We start from the raw sequence: 15,366 nt of genomic DNA, 5'->3' as shown, positions 1-15,366 counted from the left end.
AGGTCTTTCCCCTAAAAGCAATATCCTGGTTACCAAAGCTCGAGGCTAAAATACTCAGTTTGTTATTACATCCCCCAAGTGCTGTACCCGCTGAAGGTTTAAGGTTAGAACTGGGATTACAGTCACTATGATCTCTCTGGAAAGCGGCCACTTGTAAAAATCTGGCCTGAAATTAAATTTGATTGGAGTTCTATGGATTTCCTGTTGTATGATACGCAAGGTAATAGTGACCGTTTTTCCAAAGTTCTTGGTTTGGGAACCTTGAGTCTCTAGTGACTACCCATTGCCAAGACATTGATCTCCCTTGCTCCGGGATGCTCGATATTATTCTTGAGCATGATCAATGTGAACACCTGCGTATTCGGCATATCCAATCTTCAATTGACCCCTTATGCTTGTTGATTGCCTATATGAATTGCTGTTGTTTTATTATCTGATTTTAAACTTTGCCATAGATTATGTAATTTTATTGGTGTTGTTGGATGTCTACAGCTGCATCCCCAACACTCTCATCATCAGCGTCCGCTGGAGGTATGGCCATTTCCTGCGGTAGGGTATATTTTGCCTGTTGCACATATTGTGCAACATGTCACAGGCCAGGACTATCTTCCTCACCTTCACCGGCCTGTACATTAGTGTCCCACTGGAGCGGGTAAGGCACCTGAAAACGTGCCATCAACAGTCCAAAGGTCTGTTCAATTGACGTCCGTATTCGAATGTAAGCCAAATTGTATGCTATATTCTGGTGACTCTGGGGATCTATCACAGGGGTCATCAGCCATGATAGTGAAGGATAACCAAAATCACCTGCATGGAATGGGATACAGGGAGGGTCATTAGAATCAAGTGACTGGACAGTGCATACATTAAGGGATGTGGGTGAGTAACACATGAATCTGGATCTGTGCACAATGCTGGCCAGGCCATGTGTAGTGTCTGACTCCCAAGGATGGGGTGGTGGTGGTGGTGGGTCGGGCTGAGTCGGGATGTACTGGGTATTGTGACATGGCAGTGATGCATTCTGGTACCTGTAGTGCATTGCATTTGTCTGTCCACCCGTGCCCAGACTGTGATGGTGTGTCCATCCGTTGACACATGTGGTAGATGCCAGTCGTGGCTACGCACTCTTGCATGCCAATTGTGTCCCTGCATTGCCATGGTGCACATGCAAAGAGGTGTGTGTGTGTGTGTGGTGATACTTCCAACCACCCAATAGCCAGGTCCGCTGTCCCACATAATGCATCATGTACGCAGGCAGGGTGCTATTCCGCAGGACCATGGAGTCATGGGTTGATCCTGGGAAGCGGGCGCAGAAATGTGTGATTGTCAGGTCTGCATCACATACGACCTGCACATTCAATGAGTGGTACAGCTTTCAGTTTCTGTACACCTCCTCTGTTGCATGGGCAGCCACAAGCTCTATATGTATGTAGTCCACTGCTCCCAATACATTAGGCATGCCCGCAAGTGCATGGAAGCAGACCTTGGTGGTGCTGACCTGTGCCTGTGTGGTTGGTAGGGCGATGTGCTGGAACACATCGTGCAGGAGGGCGTCCAGGTCCTGCACCAGCACAGTTGAAAATGCTGGCTGCTAGATGCCATGCAGCTCGCCTGCTGAGTGCTGGAATGTGCCTGTGGCAAGAAAGTGCAGCACTGACACCCCCATCAGCAGTGGGGGTAAGGGGGTATCGCAGTCTGGATGCCATCCTGGATGACCTCAACAAGTTCCAGGATGGTCTCCCTGTTCAGGTGCTTTAGTGTGTGGATCTGACTGTCAGTCAGGGCCTAGAGTGTGGCCTTTGTGTGGGGTATGGGTGTACACGTCCGGGGTGTAACTTGCATGCCATTGTTAATCTGAATTCTCCTTCTCATCCTCCTCCTCCACTGCCTATCAGCTGTTGCCACTGATGCAGCTTCTGCTCATAAAGCTGCACTCCTGCATGCAGCACCTCCAGGTCCATGACTACTGCTGAGAGGCAGCATGCTTGTGTTGGGATGTGTGTGTGGTCCTTTTCAGCAGTCCCTGTGCTCATTGTGTGCAGCTGGGTGCATTTGGTGCACCTGTGGCCTGTTCCTCGACCCATGGGACTGGTTACCACCTGCTTCGTGGTGCCAGTGTTTCCGACACCGTTAACCCAGTGGCACCGTCATTTGCGTGCCAGTGTTTGCAGGAAAAACCACTGTTGTAATGCTAGCTTGTTTCCGGGGTGCCAGTGTTTCCAGCACTGCTTCCGGACGGTTCCGCTGTTTTGGATCACTGTGCTACTGGCAAAGGTGGCACAGTGTCTGCTATTACCGGCACCTTTGTTAGCGGCATTCCCGCTCGTAGTGCTCCAGTCCGGAAAAAGTGCCGGTAATCGGAATTCCTGGCACTTTGTTTCCAGACTGCCACACTTGAAATGAGGCCTATAGGCCTGGGGTAAAATCTGTTATGAATGAGACATAACGCGTTATGGCACAATAAGTCTTGTGTGTGCATTTGCCATGCTGGGGCATTTAAGTTTCTTCTGCATTCTCATTAGGGGAAGCAGAATGCCTTAGGGGCATGGCGTTCTCTGGGACACTGTACTGGGTTAGACAGAGTGAATTGTTGGACACATATTCCTATTTAGAACATTGCATTTGATTAAGCAGGGTTCATTTTGAGGCATGTCCTTTTCGGATGTAGGTATTGAGTATGTGTGAGTACACTTTGTCACATACATAAGGTCTTCATTCCTGAGGAACGAGGTGGAGTTTATTCTGGGAAATGTAGCTCTAGGGGGCTTTGGGACTAAGTGACAGATCACACATTATTGCATCTGCTTAGAATACCTGGGCATACGCTGTCAAAAACGGTCATGTCATCGGAAAACACCCGGGTGTCCAGGGTATGAGATCATATCTGGTGTATGATCTTTACCGGGTACATGATAGCTATAGGACCTACCCACCAGTATTTAAGGGGGAAACTGGCCCTATAATGTCAGAACTTGGGCATATGAGGCGCACCAACCTTACAGCGGCATTGCCTGAAAATATTTCATTGGTGGTCCAGTGAACTGCGTAGTTTCCTTGGAGGGGGTTTAGGGTTTGGGGGGAAGGGGTATATTTACTTAAGTAAAGGAGTGTGTGTATCCAGAACTGCAGTCCTCCTGCCCCTGCTCCTAAGTTCACCCACTCTCTACGAATGGAAGTCTACGAAGATGTCACATTTTAAGATATTTGATTTACAATGGGGGCTTCTTCGTGGAGTGAGGCATATTACATAGTAGAAGTAGATCTGTGGGGAATATCGATCAGATAGGGAATGCGCCTTACAAAATGTGTCCTTGTTCTGTGTTTCGTTTTCCCGTGTCTCTATGTTCTCTAAATACATGCATGTTTTTTAAAAAAAATATGTACAAATATGAAACAGTAAATTATCTTCCTGGGCTGTTCAGGTTCCTTTGGCAGAAGGAACTGAGTTGTAACAAAGTGAAAAGTTTGAGTTAAATCAATGCTAGGGCAAGGCGACCAGGTGACCTAAATATATTTTATGCTCTGAAGTCCCAGAGGCACTTGCCTACAAAATAATGTACCACACGAAAGAGCGCATTTTAAATGAGAATGTTTCGTAAATGAATGACAACCTTTCCATAAGGCTTTTATGCTTTTCATTCACGTCACGGTTCTTATTCATCTATTCTTATGGCGGAGAAGAGGGGCGGATCATAACCTATGTTTTTGCCGCTCCCTTCCTCTCGCATTTTCATGCTGGTGCAAATGCTATGGATTCCTATGGAGTCCGCCGGCCCTTTACACCAGCAAAAAGCAGACAGACTCCATACAAATCCAATGTAACCGCTGCATGGCAGGTGGCATTTACTCAATTTGCACAGCTGAGTTCAAAGGGCAGCATAAAAGTGTCTATGCTACCTTTTTACCCTCCCTTTTGCACTGCGCCATGGAGATTCAGGAAATTTAGCATGAGGGAACTGTGCACGCAAAAGTGCAAATGTAAGAGGTCCTCTCTGTCGATTTACAGGAGACTAAAAAATGGGCTCCATGGGATGCCATTCGAATTAGCACCTGGGTAAAACGTTTCAGATGATCGAGTTTTTAGTTCTGTTTGTGTAGGGCGTAGAGCAGTGGTCTTCAAACTTTTTTTGCCAGGGCCCCCCTGAGCAAAATTTGGGCAGGTCGGGACCCCCCAGAAATGCCAAATGGACAGTATATATTGCGCGCCGTCACCTGCTCCCATCAAAGTCGCTGGGCTCCCTCATCCCACTCCTACCCAGTCGCTGGTCTCTCCCCACCCCATCACACACCCAGGGCTCTCCCCACTCTGCTCCCATCACTATCCCATGGTTCCCGCCCATTGTGCTCCCACCATAGTCCCTCGGTTCCCCCATCCCGTTCCCAACACAGTCTGAGGGCCAGTGGCGGCTGGTGAATCTTTTTTAAGTGGAGGGGCATTAAGGGGAGGTTCGGGGGGGTTTCCCCCTGTGAATTATTTTTTAAATAATAGGTTAAAATGTTGCATTGTAGAGCATACTTTTAACAAAAAATGGGTAAATAGCCAAACAGTTTGCAATTGTTGCTGGGAGTCCAGGGGGCAGGCATTGATATTTTATTTCTATCGCGCTCGTACACAAGTGTTTCAGAGCGTGACAAGGCAAGGGAGGGGAACAGAGGAGAATAAAACAGCGATCTTACTAGGCCCAGTGACATTGAGAACGCGCAAGTGTGAGGGGAAAAGTGCATGGAAGGGGGGAGAAGTGGAAAGTGCGAAGCAGAGGAGAAACAGATAAATAACAATAAATAAATAATAAAGGCAACAAACAGTGGTAGTGCAGCCAGCAATTTGCAAGTGCTACGTTTAAGGCAGCAGACAGGGTAGGTCTGATAAGTGCAGGAAGAAAGATGGTTCTCCTCAAGTTTTAGAGTGGCAGGGCGCTGTTCCAGAGGGAGGCCCCAGCCGAAGACGGAGATCTACCCCCAGCTCGTTTCTTTGATAAACGACTGACCCTGAGGGAGTTGGAGGTAGAGGAGTGAAGAGCTCGAGAGGGGAGGTATTTGCGGAGGAATAGCTGAAGGTATTTTGGACCGAGGCCCCAGAAAGCCTTGTGGACAAGGCAGAGGGTTTTGAATGATAGATGTCCGGTAAAAAGATACCATCCCTGTCCCCTGGGCCCCACTGGTCCTAACACAATGAACATGATTATGTGTATATGCAAGGCGCTGCACATTCATACAGCAATCACTCTATCATTCACATGAGCATCCATCACCATACACTCACTCATAACGCATCCATACACATGTTTAAATAAAAACAATGAACATAAACGTACCTTCTGCATTGGCCTGTGTGTGGGTGCTGCTCCAGCTGCTCTGTCCGTATGTGCGAGGAGGCGCAGGAGCTCCCCCTCGGACATACAGACATGCAGTGCCCCAGCCAGCATTTCCAATGAGCTATGCAATGCTGGCGAAGCAAAACGCCCCAGCACTTGCATGGCTCAGTGAGCATGTGCGGCTGGGGAACTAAACTGAACTGTCAAAGGGAAACAGTGTTTCCCTTTGACAGTTCAGCCAGCCCAGGAGCACTCCATTAGCTGGATAAAGCAGCTGAGGGAGTGCTCACTGTTTCACTGGGCTGGCTCCTTAGCTCCTCCATAATGGGTGAGGGGCCACTATGCAGTTAGTAATGTTGACCATTGTTGCTGAATATATCACAATTTACTTACATTTTAACACAAAGCACCCCTTTGGGTACTATTGAAACAGTGGGCTTCATAACTACTCTGGCGGTAGCTGTGCCGGTAAAACCGGCACGGCTGCCACTGGAGTTGCATCCGGGTCTGGCACCCGCGAATGGGCAATTACTAGGTCATGCCGAGTTAGGCGGACATGATAATTGCCCTTTCGAAGGTGCCGGTAGATCCCCATTCCCATTTGAGCCCCATATGGCTCAAATGGGAAGGGGGAGCTCGGATGCACCGGCACCGTTAATAACGGTGCTGGTGCATCCGACGAGCTGAGGTCAGACCTGGCGGGGGCTGTCAAGCACCCACGAGCACAACTCTTACTATGGCGGAACGGTAGCAACGGTGCCGGTAGCTTACCAGCACCGTTGTTACTGGTCCGCCATAGTAGTAATGAGGCCCAGTCTGTGACTAAAGGAATGAATATCCATTTACAACTGTGGGCCACTTTTTCATTGTTGCCTGAGACAGTTTCATGCTTCAGCCCGCCCATGTGGGCCACCCCTGCCCATTTCTTCCAATCTAAAAAAAAAAAAAAAAAAAAAAAAAAAAAAAAATCTTTTTTCATGCTGAGCTCGCAGGGCCCCCCTGGGATGCACCCGCGGACCCCTAGGGGGTCGCAACCCACAGTTTGAATACCACTGGCGTAGAGGGAAGATAGAGAAGGGAGGTTGAAGACAGGGGCGCATTGAGTTTGGGGAGCAACTATTAAGTGCCCCAGATTGGGCCATAGTCTGCAAGGGGGTCATTTTGCTCAGAGTAGAGTGTAAAATGAAAGCGTAAAAGCAGCTTTTACAGTTTGGGTTTGTTTTACCGAATTCTTTTTGGTCGTGGCAAATTGACCGCAAATCAGTTTGCTTGGTGCCCAATCAATTTAAACGCCCATGCGTTTTTCTTTGGGTTTTCTTTTTCGCCTCCAATTTTTAAGGAAGTGGGGGAAACCCCAGCACCCCCAAAATTGCAAAATACCAACCCTGGATAGCGGGGGACACCCCCGCAACCCCTGCTCTCCAGGGTTGGTATTTTGCAATGTATACGACCAAATTGTCCCGAAGGCCAAATGACCCATGTAAAATTCGACCAAATTGGTCATTAGGTCAATTGATTTCGGTCAGATAGGCTAATACCACTTTCACACTTCCATTTTGCACTCCGGGACATTTTAGACCCATTACAAGTAAGAGAGGCACAAAGCTTGATATGCATCTTTGCTTTGCCTTCCTCCTCCATCTTGGAAGAACACTGTGTTTTACGCCGACTTGAGATTTTCATGCAAACATTTGTAAATGCTAACATAGCAGAGTTAATTGGCACCTCCAAAAAGTAATTTTCTGCCATTGTTTATATTTTTTACAAACAAGAGGGTGGGTGTGAAGAGTAAAGGTGATTTTGCCTCTTTTTACTCTTCATGTTTGCACTACACTTTGTAAATGTTTAAAATTGCATGGAGGGGATACAACAGCACGTAAATGCTAAGGCTAACATTTAAAATTACTCCTTATATGTACTTGGATGTCAAGGAATTCACCAAACTCTTGCCATATTTTCCAATGCCCTTCATATAGCATTATTTCACTGATTGACGGCGGGATAGACAGGGTTAGGAGATGTCAGAGAACAAAATAGAACCTCTCCGTACAGTCACTAGAGGGTATCAGAGGCTCAAAATAAATTAATTCCCCCAAATCATTCAAAGCGCCTTAATCGCAGTTTATGAGTTTAGACTGGTAATGTTGGATCGCTAGTTGCTAGGCTAACAGTCATACATTAAAGCACTGCAAACGATGCACGATTGTTCAAGTTTAATGCAGTGGTAATGAAGAGTTCAATTTCCCCACTGTGGTATATGCTATGCGTCATGATTTAGCCTCATGTTATTTGAGTTTAGAAACATTGAGGGCCTGATTTACAAAAAGGTTTTACAATGGTGCAATCCCATTGGAAAACTTTATGTAAATCAGACCCATAGGGCCTGATTCATGGAATTATTTGCATGGGAAATAGCAGATTTATGTGCCAAACTGCGTGCGTAATCCCATTCGTCGATTCATGAAATCAAATGTGCAGTACTTTCCCAGGACGTGCGTGGATTTCGCGCAGGCTCGGCATGTCTGTGCAAGCCGCCGAGTGCCTTTTCGAGAGAGATCACGCAGAGCATGGGCGTGGCTTGCGCAGAGGGCTGGGAAGGGGGAGGAACACCAAAAATGGGGAAGAAAATGTGAAAAAGTGGGCGTTACGAGCGACGGCCCTCAGGCAGTTCCTCACACGCATACAATTTCACCAAACGACACATATTCATGGAACCACCCGTGCAGCCTCTCGGCAGAGAAATGGCCACGCAAATCCCTCGATCTCTATGCCACCCGTAGGCAGGCGTATAGACACTTGCACATAGGAATCATCCCGTAGAGGTGGGATCGCATGTTAGATGGAGGGTTGCGTGCACGCAGACGGGGTTCCGATCTGACTGTCTTGGGAGTCTCGGGACTCCCAAGACAGTTGTCTCGCGACAACTGTCTCGGGAGGATAGCTCAGGGGCAACGCGCTCATCTTGGAAACAAGACGACAGGAAGCAACACAGGTTCGATCCCAAGGTCCGCACTTAGAAACCTCTGGGTATTAAGCGCGTTATAAATAACATATCATATTATAACTTAGGGGTGTTCGCGTACGCAGTGTAGCAAGGTGCAGGAATGGTTTACGGGGGTTTGCACGCAGATTTTCTGAGTTACACCTGAGTTACAAAGTATCATACGATGTTGTTTGGGTGCCGGCAACAGTTACGGGGGACCCTGCGCAGGGTCCCCGCAATCCAGGCCTGTTTGTGACCCCATGCACTGTTTGAAGGATGTGTGTAATCACGCCCGGATGAGCACACAAATGTGGCTGTTCTGGCTGTTTATGCTTTGAGTGGGGGCATGTTGGAGGTGTTCCGGGCAAGACTTGCGAATACGGTTACTTTGCAGAGGAGATTCCGTTAAATGAAAATGCGGGGCGCGCATTTTTATTCTGCGCAAAGCTCGCGCTGCGTCGTTCTCAGCATACGGCAATTGCGGGGGGAAATGTACACTTTTCCATGAATTGGGCCCATTGTATCTAATCTTTCATGAACATCAATGCTGTGACTGTTATCAAAACCAGAACAGAGAGGTCTTACAGTGAATGCTACTTCATTAAAATATGCTTTAGGAGGGGGTTTCATGTCCCAGGGTACAAAATAGTGGCTCTTTAGGGGTTATTTTTCAATCAGCGGAAATGAAAGCGTGATACTTTCACGCTTTGTATTTTACATTCCAGCTCATTTTCATGTCTTTCCATGGTGAAGAAGGGGCGCGAAGCAAAGCATGCATTTTTTTTTTGCTTTACTCCTCCGTCTTGGAAGAGAACCATGTTTTACGCCTGCATGAGATTTTCATGCAGGCGAAAAACTCATAAATTCCCATGGAACCCGTCTCTCTATTGCACCTGCTAATAAGTAGGTGGATTCCACAGGAATCCACTAGTAAACGCTGTCTGCAAAGTGTAATATGCAGGAAGCAGCAGCGTTTAGTTTTTGCAAAACGGAGAATAAAAGTTAAGAGTAAAGGCGATTTTGCCCTGTTTTACCCTTCATTGTTACGCTTGAACAAAATGATACCGTTTGTGAATTCACCCTGGTCTGCAATGGCTTTTTGGAATGTCCAATATATTGTCCTCTATGGCCTTTTCTTAGTTTCAGCTAGAAAAACAATGTTGGGGTGTGAAACTATGAATGGTTGGATTCATATGTCTTTTACTTTGTTGTCATTGATTTCTTTGTATTTTGAAAGGTTCTTGCTATATATTTGATGTGCACAGGCAAGTTTTCTGGTTATTTGTTGATTCGTCCAGGCGTTTTCTAAGGTAACAGACTGGTAGACTTTCGTTCACATCAATGTTTGATTGGTTGTGTGCCCGTGGGCAGGTACGTCATTTCACCAAAATGCCAGGGGTAGTGGAAGTGACATCACGCAACCGTTGCCCCCTGATGACATCACAGTAAGTGATGTAATTTGGCCCCACCCTAATGGAACACGACCTTTCACCCGTTGACAAAACAGGAAGTGGCATCACATAGCATTGTACACAATGAAAAATATGGTTACGATATCACTATAATGTGATGTACATTTCATACAAGAATGGATCGCCATATGCATCATTAAGATCAGTGTGTATCGACCCATATTACCAAATTACTGTGAATGCAAGCAGACGTCCATGACCAAATGATAATGATGTGTTATTATATAGCACTTACGCTTAAGCGCTTTATATAGAAAAAATACACACCCAATATCACACAAACTGTGTTGGTACTCATTTATCGACCTCAGAAGGATGAAAGGCTGAGTTGAGGCGTTTAAGAACAGACTGAATCAGTGACTCACCCCCTGAAGTGTGCCTGAAATAAACCTTTAATGAGTCTAGCAATTATTGTATAGAATTCCAGAAAGTCACATTATTTGGTATTCCTATTCTTTCTTAATTAGGGTCACTGCTGAAAGTGTTAGACTTGTGGCCTCCTGTTCTTATTTTCCATCTTTTTTTTAAGGGGCCTGAACAAGAAAGCCAGCCACTCCAGAAGTAAAGAGCCACATGGTTCTGGCACAGCCCAGGAGCTTGCATTACAAAAAACACTTTTTAAAATTTTTTTTTTAGAGGTCGCAAGGGAGACCACAGAGGTCGCAGTTGCGACCTCTGGCGACCCCTAAATGACGTCCCTGTACGTGGGTAACCTTAACATTCCCTCAGGTAAAGTTTCTTCAGCGCATTTTGTTGCATTTTGAACGCTATGCCGTGACATGACATTTGCAGCAAGCAGTCTGTATTTGATAACGCTTTGTAGTCTGTGGTTTCTGGATCTGTGATAAATGCAGACCAGTGTCCAGAACAGCAGTCTGGACTGTATAGACTGGTATGGCAAACAGTGGTTGCAGTCTGTGACCTGTAACAGTATGGTTTTTTCACCACTATGCTGGTAGAAAACACTGGTGCCCCATGGCAAAATTGGTTCACCCAAGGGTTTAGGTGCTGCAGCAAACACGGGCCCTGGCAAAAATGTACGGGCAACTCTGCACCGGGACAAAATTATTCAAAGGCAATTTAACTGCAAGAGCAATTTCCCCCAGTATAAGTTTGCCCTATTGCAATATTTCCCCAGGAGAATTTTGCATCAGTGCCTTGGGTGGGGATAGGCAGGTGCTGAGGGGGAAGTGGTCAGAGCAGTGGGATATTGAACGAGTTAAAGGCATTGCTGTAGTGAAGCTGAGAGGGCCAACTATGATAACGGTGTGCTTAGCTTTGGGTGTTTAAGGAAAGTAGGGGTCATATGTGTGCTAATAACAATAAATGTGCTACCAAGCCCCAGAGTTACATTTTTTTCAAATAAAACATCTTGCAGTGCCGGAACTGCGGTTTAAGGTGCTTCTGAAATCACCTTAGAAATATGTGTCACGATAATGGCCTGAGCTATGTTAACGGTTTTTGTGTGATGGGTGATGTGGTCTTCGCAAATAGACGGACTCTGTGCACATATCAACTTAGCATATGCGAAAAAAGGTTCATGGAATCCAACCTGGGGTTATTAACAATTGAAAGTCCCCTTCAGAGATGGCAGTGCATTCATTGTATCTGGCCTTGCCTTGGTAACCGTTCAACATGTCGTATTCAGCCATCCGCCGATGAGGTATGGATAAACAACACTGATCAGGCCAATTAGTCTTTCCAATAGTTTTTTGGCCCCTCATGTACCCTATTCATTCCTTGTTGATGGAGGTTAAAATCAAATGTGTATGATTGTTGTGCATATTATGAAATCCTCGTTTCACAAAACTGAAGCGAAGCTAGCAAAGAGCAAGACAACTAGATGAAATGGTGTATGGGCGATATTTTCATAGAATGCCTTCTGCACTCTGTCAAATGGCCTGGAAGTCATTTGGGCACTGATGGGAAGGTCCATCAACTCAACATTGCTAAAAGCAAGTTTATAGACCTAGGCCCAGCACATGATAAACTCCGCCAGCAGCTACCGTCACCACCTCTCTTCTCTGGATACCCGACCAACTATTCCAGCCTGGACAGAAACATACGTCGATGTCAACGGAGAAGGGTCACTTCTGCCAACACAGCGTTTGCCTGTTGCTTTACTGAAAGTCATTACTTTGTGGTAATTTACTACGAGGTCATTACTTTGAAATTACATGGAGGAATACGAGTATTTATGGGTTACGGGGTGAAAAGGGTGTGTGGAGGGCTTTGGGAAGGGAGGCTATGCGCCCCCCCAAAGAAAAAGCATTTGAAGTACAATTTCGAAGTAATTACTTCGTAGAAAATTACCACAAAGTAATTACTGTCTGTGAAATGACATGGAACCAAACAGACACACCAAAAAGCTACTGCGTACTGACCATCATGTCATTTTGGTCGGAAACTAAATCTGCAAAACATGATTTCACCAAAGGACTACTATATACAGACCTCCCACCAAACCAAATCAAGCACTTCCATAACGCAGTCACTGGCACATCGATGTCCTACAGACCTGGTAAGCCCAATTCTAAACACGTGCATACTTAAAGATACTATCCCCTCACTTACAAATGCCTGATTGACTCTGCCTACACCAACCTCTACCAAAGATCATGTTTAATCGTAAACTGACCACTCACCAACACTGTCCTCCTTAAGACCACCCTTCTTACCCAACACCAAATATGACGAGTGATTTGACACAGAAAGCCAAAATAAAAACATCATCGAGTGCATGAACATTGCTGCTAGTAATGATGCTTTTAATAATGTGCATCATAAAAATGACTTAAATATACAATTACAGTAAACTTTACATCTGGTTAGTTTAGGAACCGTGGTGCAAATGTACTATTTAAAATATAATTAATCTAAAGAACAATACAAGGTGGTACTTCATACCTCCTGTCCCACACTTACAATTCCAAGCCTCCTTCTTCCTTCAGAAAACTGATAGAAAAATAAGCCTTTGCATGCATATCTTTGTTGAATACCTTATCCAGAATGCCTTAACCACTTCAGCGCCCGATTTACAGCTGCATGTCTCTGTCAATCTACTCTCGCCCATTTAATGTCAGATAGGTTGTTGCTCCATCCACCGTCTAATGAATAGATGCGAAATACGAACTATAATAAACAAGCATTGGCAAAGACAACAAACATTTTTTGGCTTTTGTGAAGGCATAGGATAGGCATTGAATGATGAAAAGACTAAGCTTCTCATCCTTGGCTCCCACCAAAGACTCAGTGAACTAGACGCATCTTTTAAATCTTTCACCATTGATGGTAACACCATTAAAGTGGCTAAAGACACCAAAACGCTTGGAATCTACATTGACTCCACTCTGTCATTAGCTAGGCAAACCAATGCAGTATCATCGGCTGCCTCCTACACATGCAAGCTTATCACAGCTTGCGGTCCTTTCCTATCTCCAGCCAACTGCACTACACTTGCCAGGACCTTGGTCGTATCCAAAATTGATTATTGTAATGCCCTCTACCTGGGCACCAACCAATGTAACATTAGAAAGTTACAAACCACTATTAGAGTGGCTCTTAACTTACCCAGGAACCTCCATATTTCTGACACCAGACAGAGTCTTCACTGGCTTTCAGTCTCCCAAAGAATCTCTCTTGAAGCATTTGCACTCACTCACAAAAGCCTCTCCAACCAAGCCCCCAGCTACCTAGCCAGTAGATTCACAGCACACACATCCACGAGACCACTAAGAAGTGCTCAAACTAACTGCCTTGCCTTTCCGCGCTTCAACCTCCAGAGATCTGGTGGTCGTAGCTTCCCGGTCCTAGCCTCGAAATTATGGAACTCACTACCTAATCCTCTCAGAGCTGAACCTACCTTCCCGGCCTTCAAGCGCAAAGTCAAAACCTGGCTGTCTGCCCAAGACCGACCTGCCTTGACCGTGCGCCCATGAGCTACAACTTTACTGTTAACAGCCCTCTGTTATATCCTTTACTGTAATCTGTACATATACTGTATTTCTTTTATAACTTGTATATTTTTGGATAATGTGTATTTTCTCTCCTGATGCAATGCCTATATATTGTATTTCTCCTGTATAAATTGTATAATTTGTATATTTCGTATATTCTCTCCTAAAGCAATGACTGTACATACTTCACTGTTCTGATTTTATGCCTGTAACTAAGTGACGCGCCCGGATGCCATGGGGCCTGGTGCGCTATATAAATAAAATAAATACTAAAATACTAAATACTTGCCAGGCCCTGAAATATTGGTGCTACCTAATCATAAAATGGTAACAGCTGGAAAATGATGTGTGCACCTGGGAATATGATGACAGCGCCTGACAAATGCATAACTAATGCCCAAACACAAGCCAAAACGGTTGGCTTTGTCAATGCTTATTTAAGAGGAGTGTGGTGCAAACAACAGATGCATGGATAACATATACTGCTTATAAATTATGAGTTTGAAAGCACACTTCGTTAAGACATTTTATTACAACAGTGGCACGTTGATAGTTGCAACTAAACCATTAATTTTCAGAAGACTGGTCCGAAATAACAATGGCGAACCCTATACAGCACAACGTTTGATGTTGCTGATTGATTGAGCCAGCTCAAAGAGATCCTGGAGTAATGTGTTTTGAGCAGGAAGGTGCAGGTATTTGACTCAAATGACCATAGAGACGAGCATGGCCACGGGCAGACAATGGGTGGGTAAATGACCCAAAAATAACCATAAGCTATTTGTCCTTCCTCATATCCGATCTTCCTCCTATCCATACTTCAGTGCAATAGTTCCAGCTTATAGTTAAAACTAAAAAGGGCATTCTTTCCCTTTGGTAGTGAGTGTAAAAAAAACACATCTTCTAAAGGTTCTATGTTCATTCATCCCCAGTTTCTTTTTCCTGGCTTTTTTTGCAGAAAATGTTTTGCCGAAAAAATTCATTGCATTTTTTATTTTTATTCTGGCTATTATGTATTCCCTATACACCACCCCACCCTACCTCTTATATGCCCCCCCCCCCATATTTTTAGGTGTTTTTTTCTGGCTAAACATTTTCGGCAAAACATGCCGCGAAAAAAAAGGCAGGTGAATGAACGTCTAAAAGCCCATCATGTATGTTTTTCAATATGCCACAACAAGAGGGCAAGACAAATCAGACATGCATCTAGATGAATTTCATGGCTACAATAAACAGTAAATAACCTTGAAAAAATGAAATGTGCACCTCATATTTATGCAAACGTACCCCACTTGATTAAAGTTCTTCCCATGAGCTCTCCAGTATCAGGATTCCAGACAAAACGTCCAAAGTTTTCCATTCGCTGACTACAAGTCTTCTTTTCATTGAAAGTTGCCATTTTTCCAAGGACAGGTGAGGAGTTCGGCCCAAACAAAACATTCAACTGAGCCACTAAGAAGATACGGGTACGTTTGCTCGGCTTATATAGTGCGTTTCAAGGTCACGCAGATCATGTGCACTGCTACTGAAATCAGCCACCTAACGTCAACCTTTAATCTGGAATGCTTAAGCAATCATGCTCCGCAAACATTGCTGAAAAGGCCTTACATTCAACTCGACAGAGAGAAAGGGCTTGCTAC

At 45.2% G+C, this 15,366-nt stretch overlaps 1 protein-coding gene across 1 annotated transcript in view; it reads right to left on the bottom strand.

Moving 5' to 3' along the window:
* The window catches only part of ATP4B (ATPase H+/K+ transporting subunit beta), a 132,381-nt gene extending 117,220 nt beyond the window's left edge, over positions 1 to 15,161 (bottom strand). Inside the window, exon 1 of the mRNA XM_069637129.1 lies at positions 15,014 to 15,161. Within this exon, the coding sequence (XP_069493230.1) occupies positions 15,014 to 15,125 (112 nt within the window). The 5' untranslated portion in view covers positions 15,126 to 15,161. The remainder of the gene's footprint in view (positions 1 to 15,013) is intronic.
* Between the last annotated feature and the right edge of the window lie 205 nt (positions 15,162 to 15,366).

Source organism: Ambystoma mexicanum, chromosome 7p, assembly GCF_040938575.1.
Source record: "Ambystoma mexicanum isolate Mex_15411 chromosome 7p, UKY_AmexF1_1, whole genome shotgun sequence".
Lineage (NCBI taxonomy): Eukaryota > Metazoa > Chordata > Amphibia > Caudata > Ambystomatidae > Ambystoma > Ambystoma mexicanum.
Note: the sequence above shows the minus strand (reverse complement) of the source record. Positions and strands in the feature narration are given on the sequence as shown.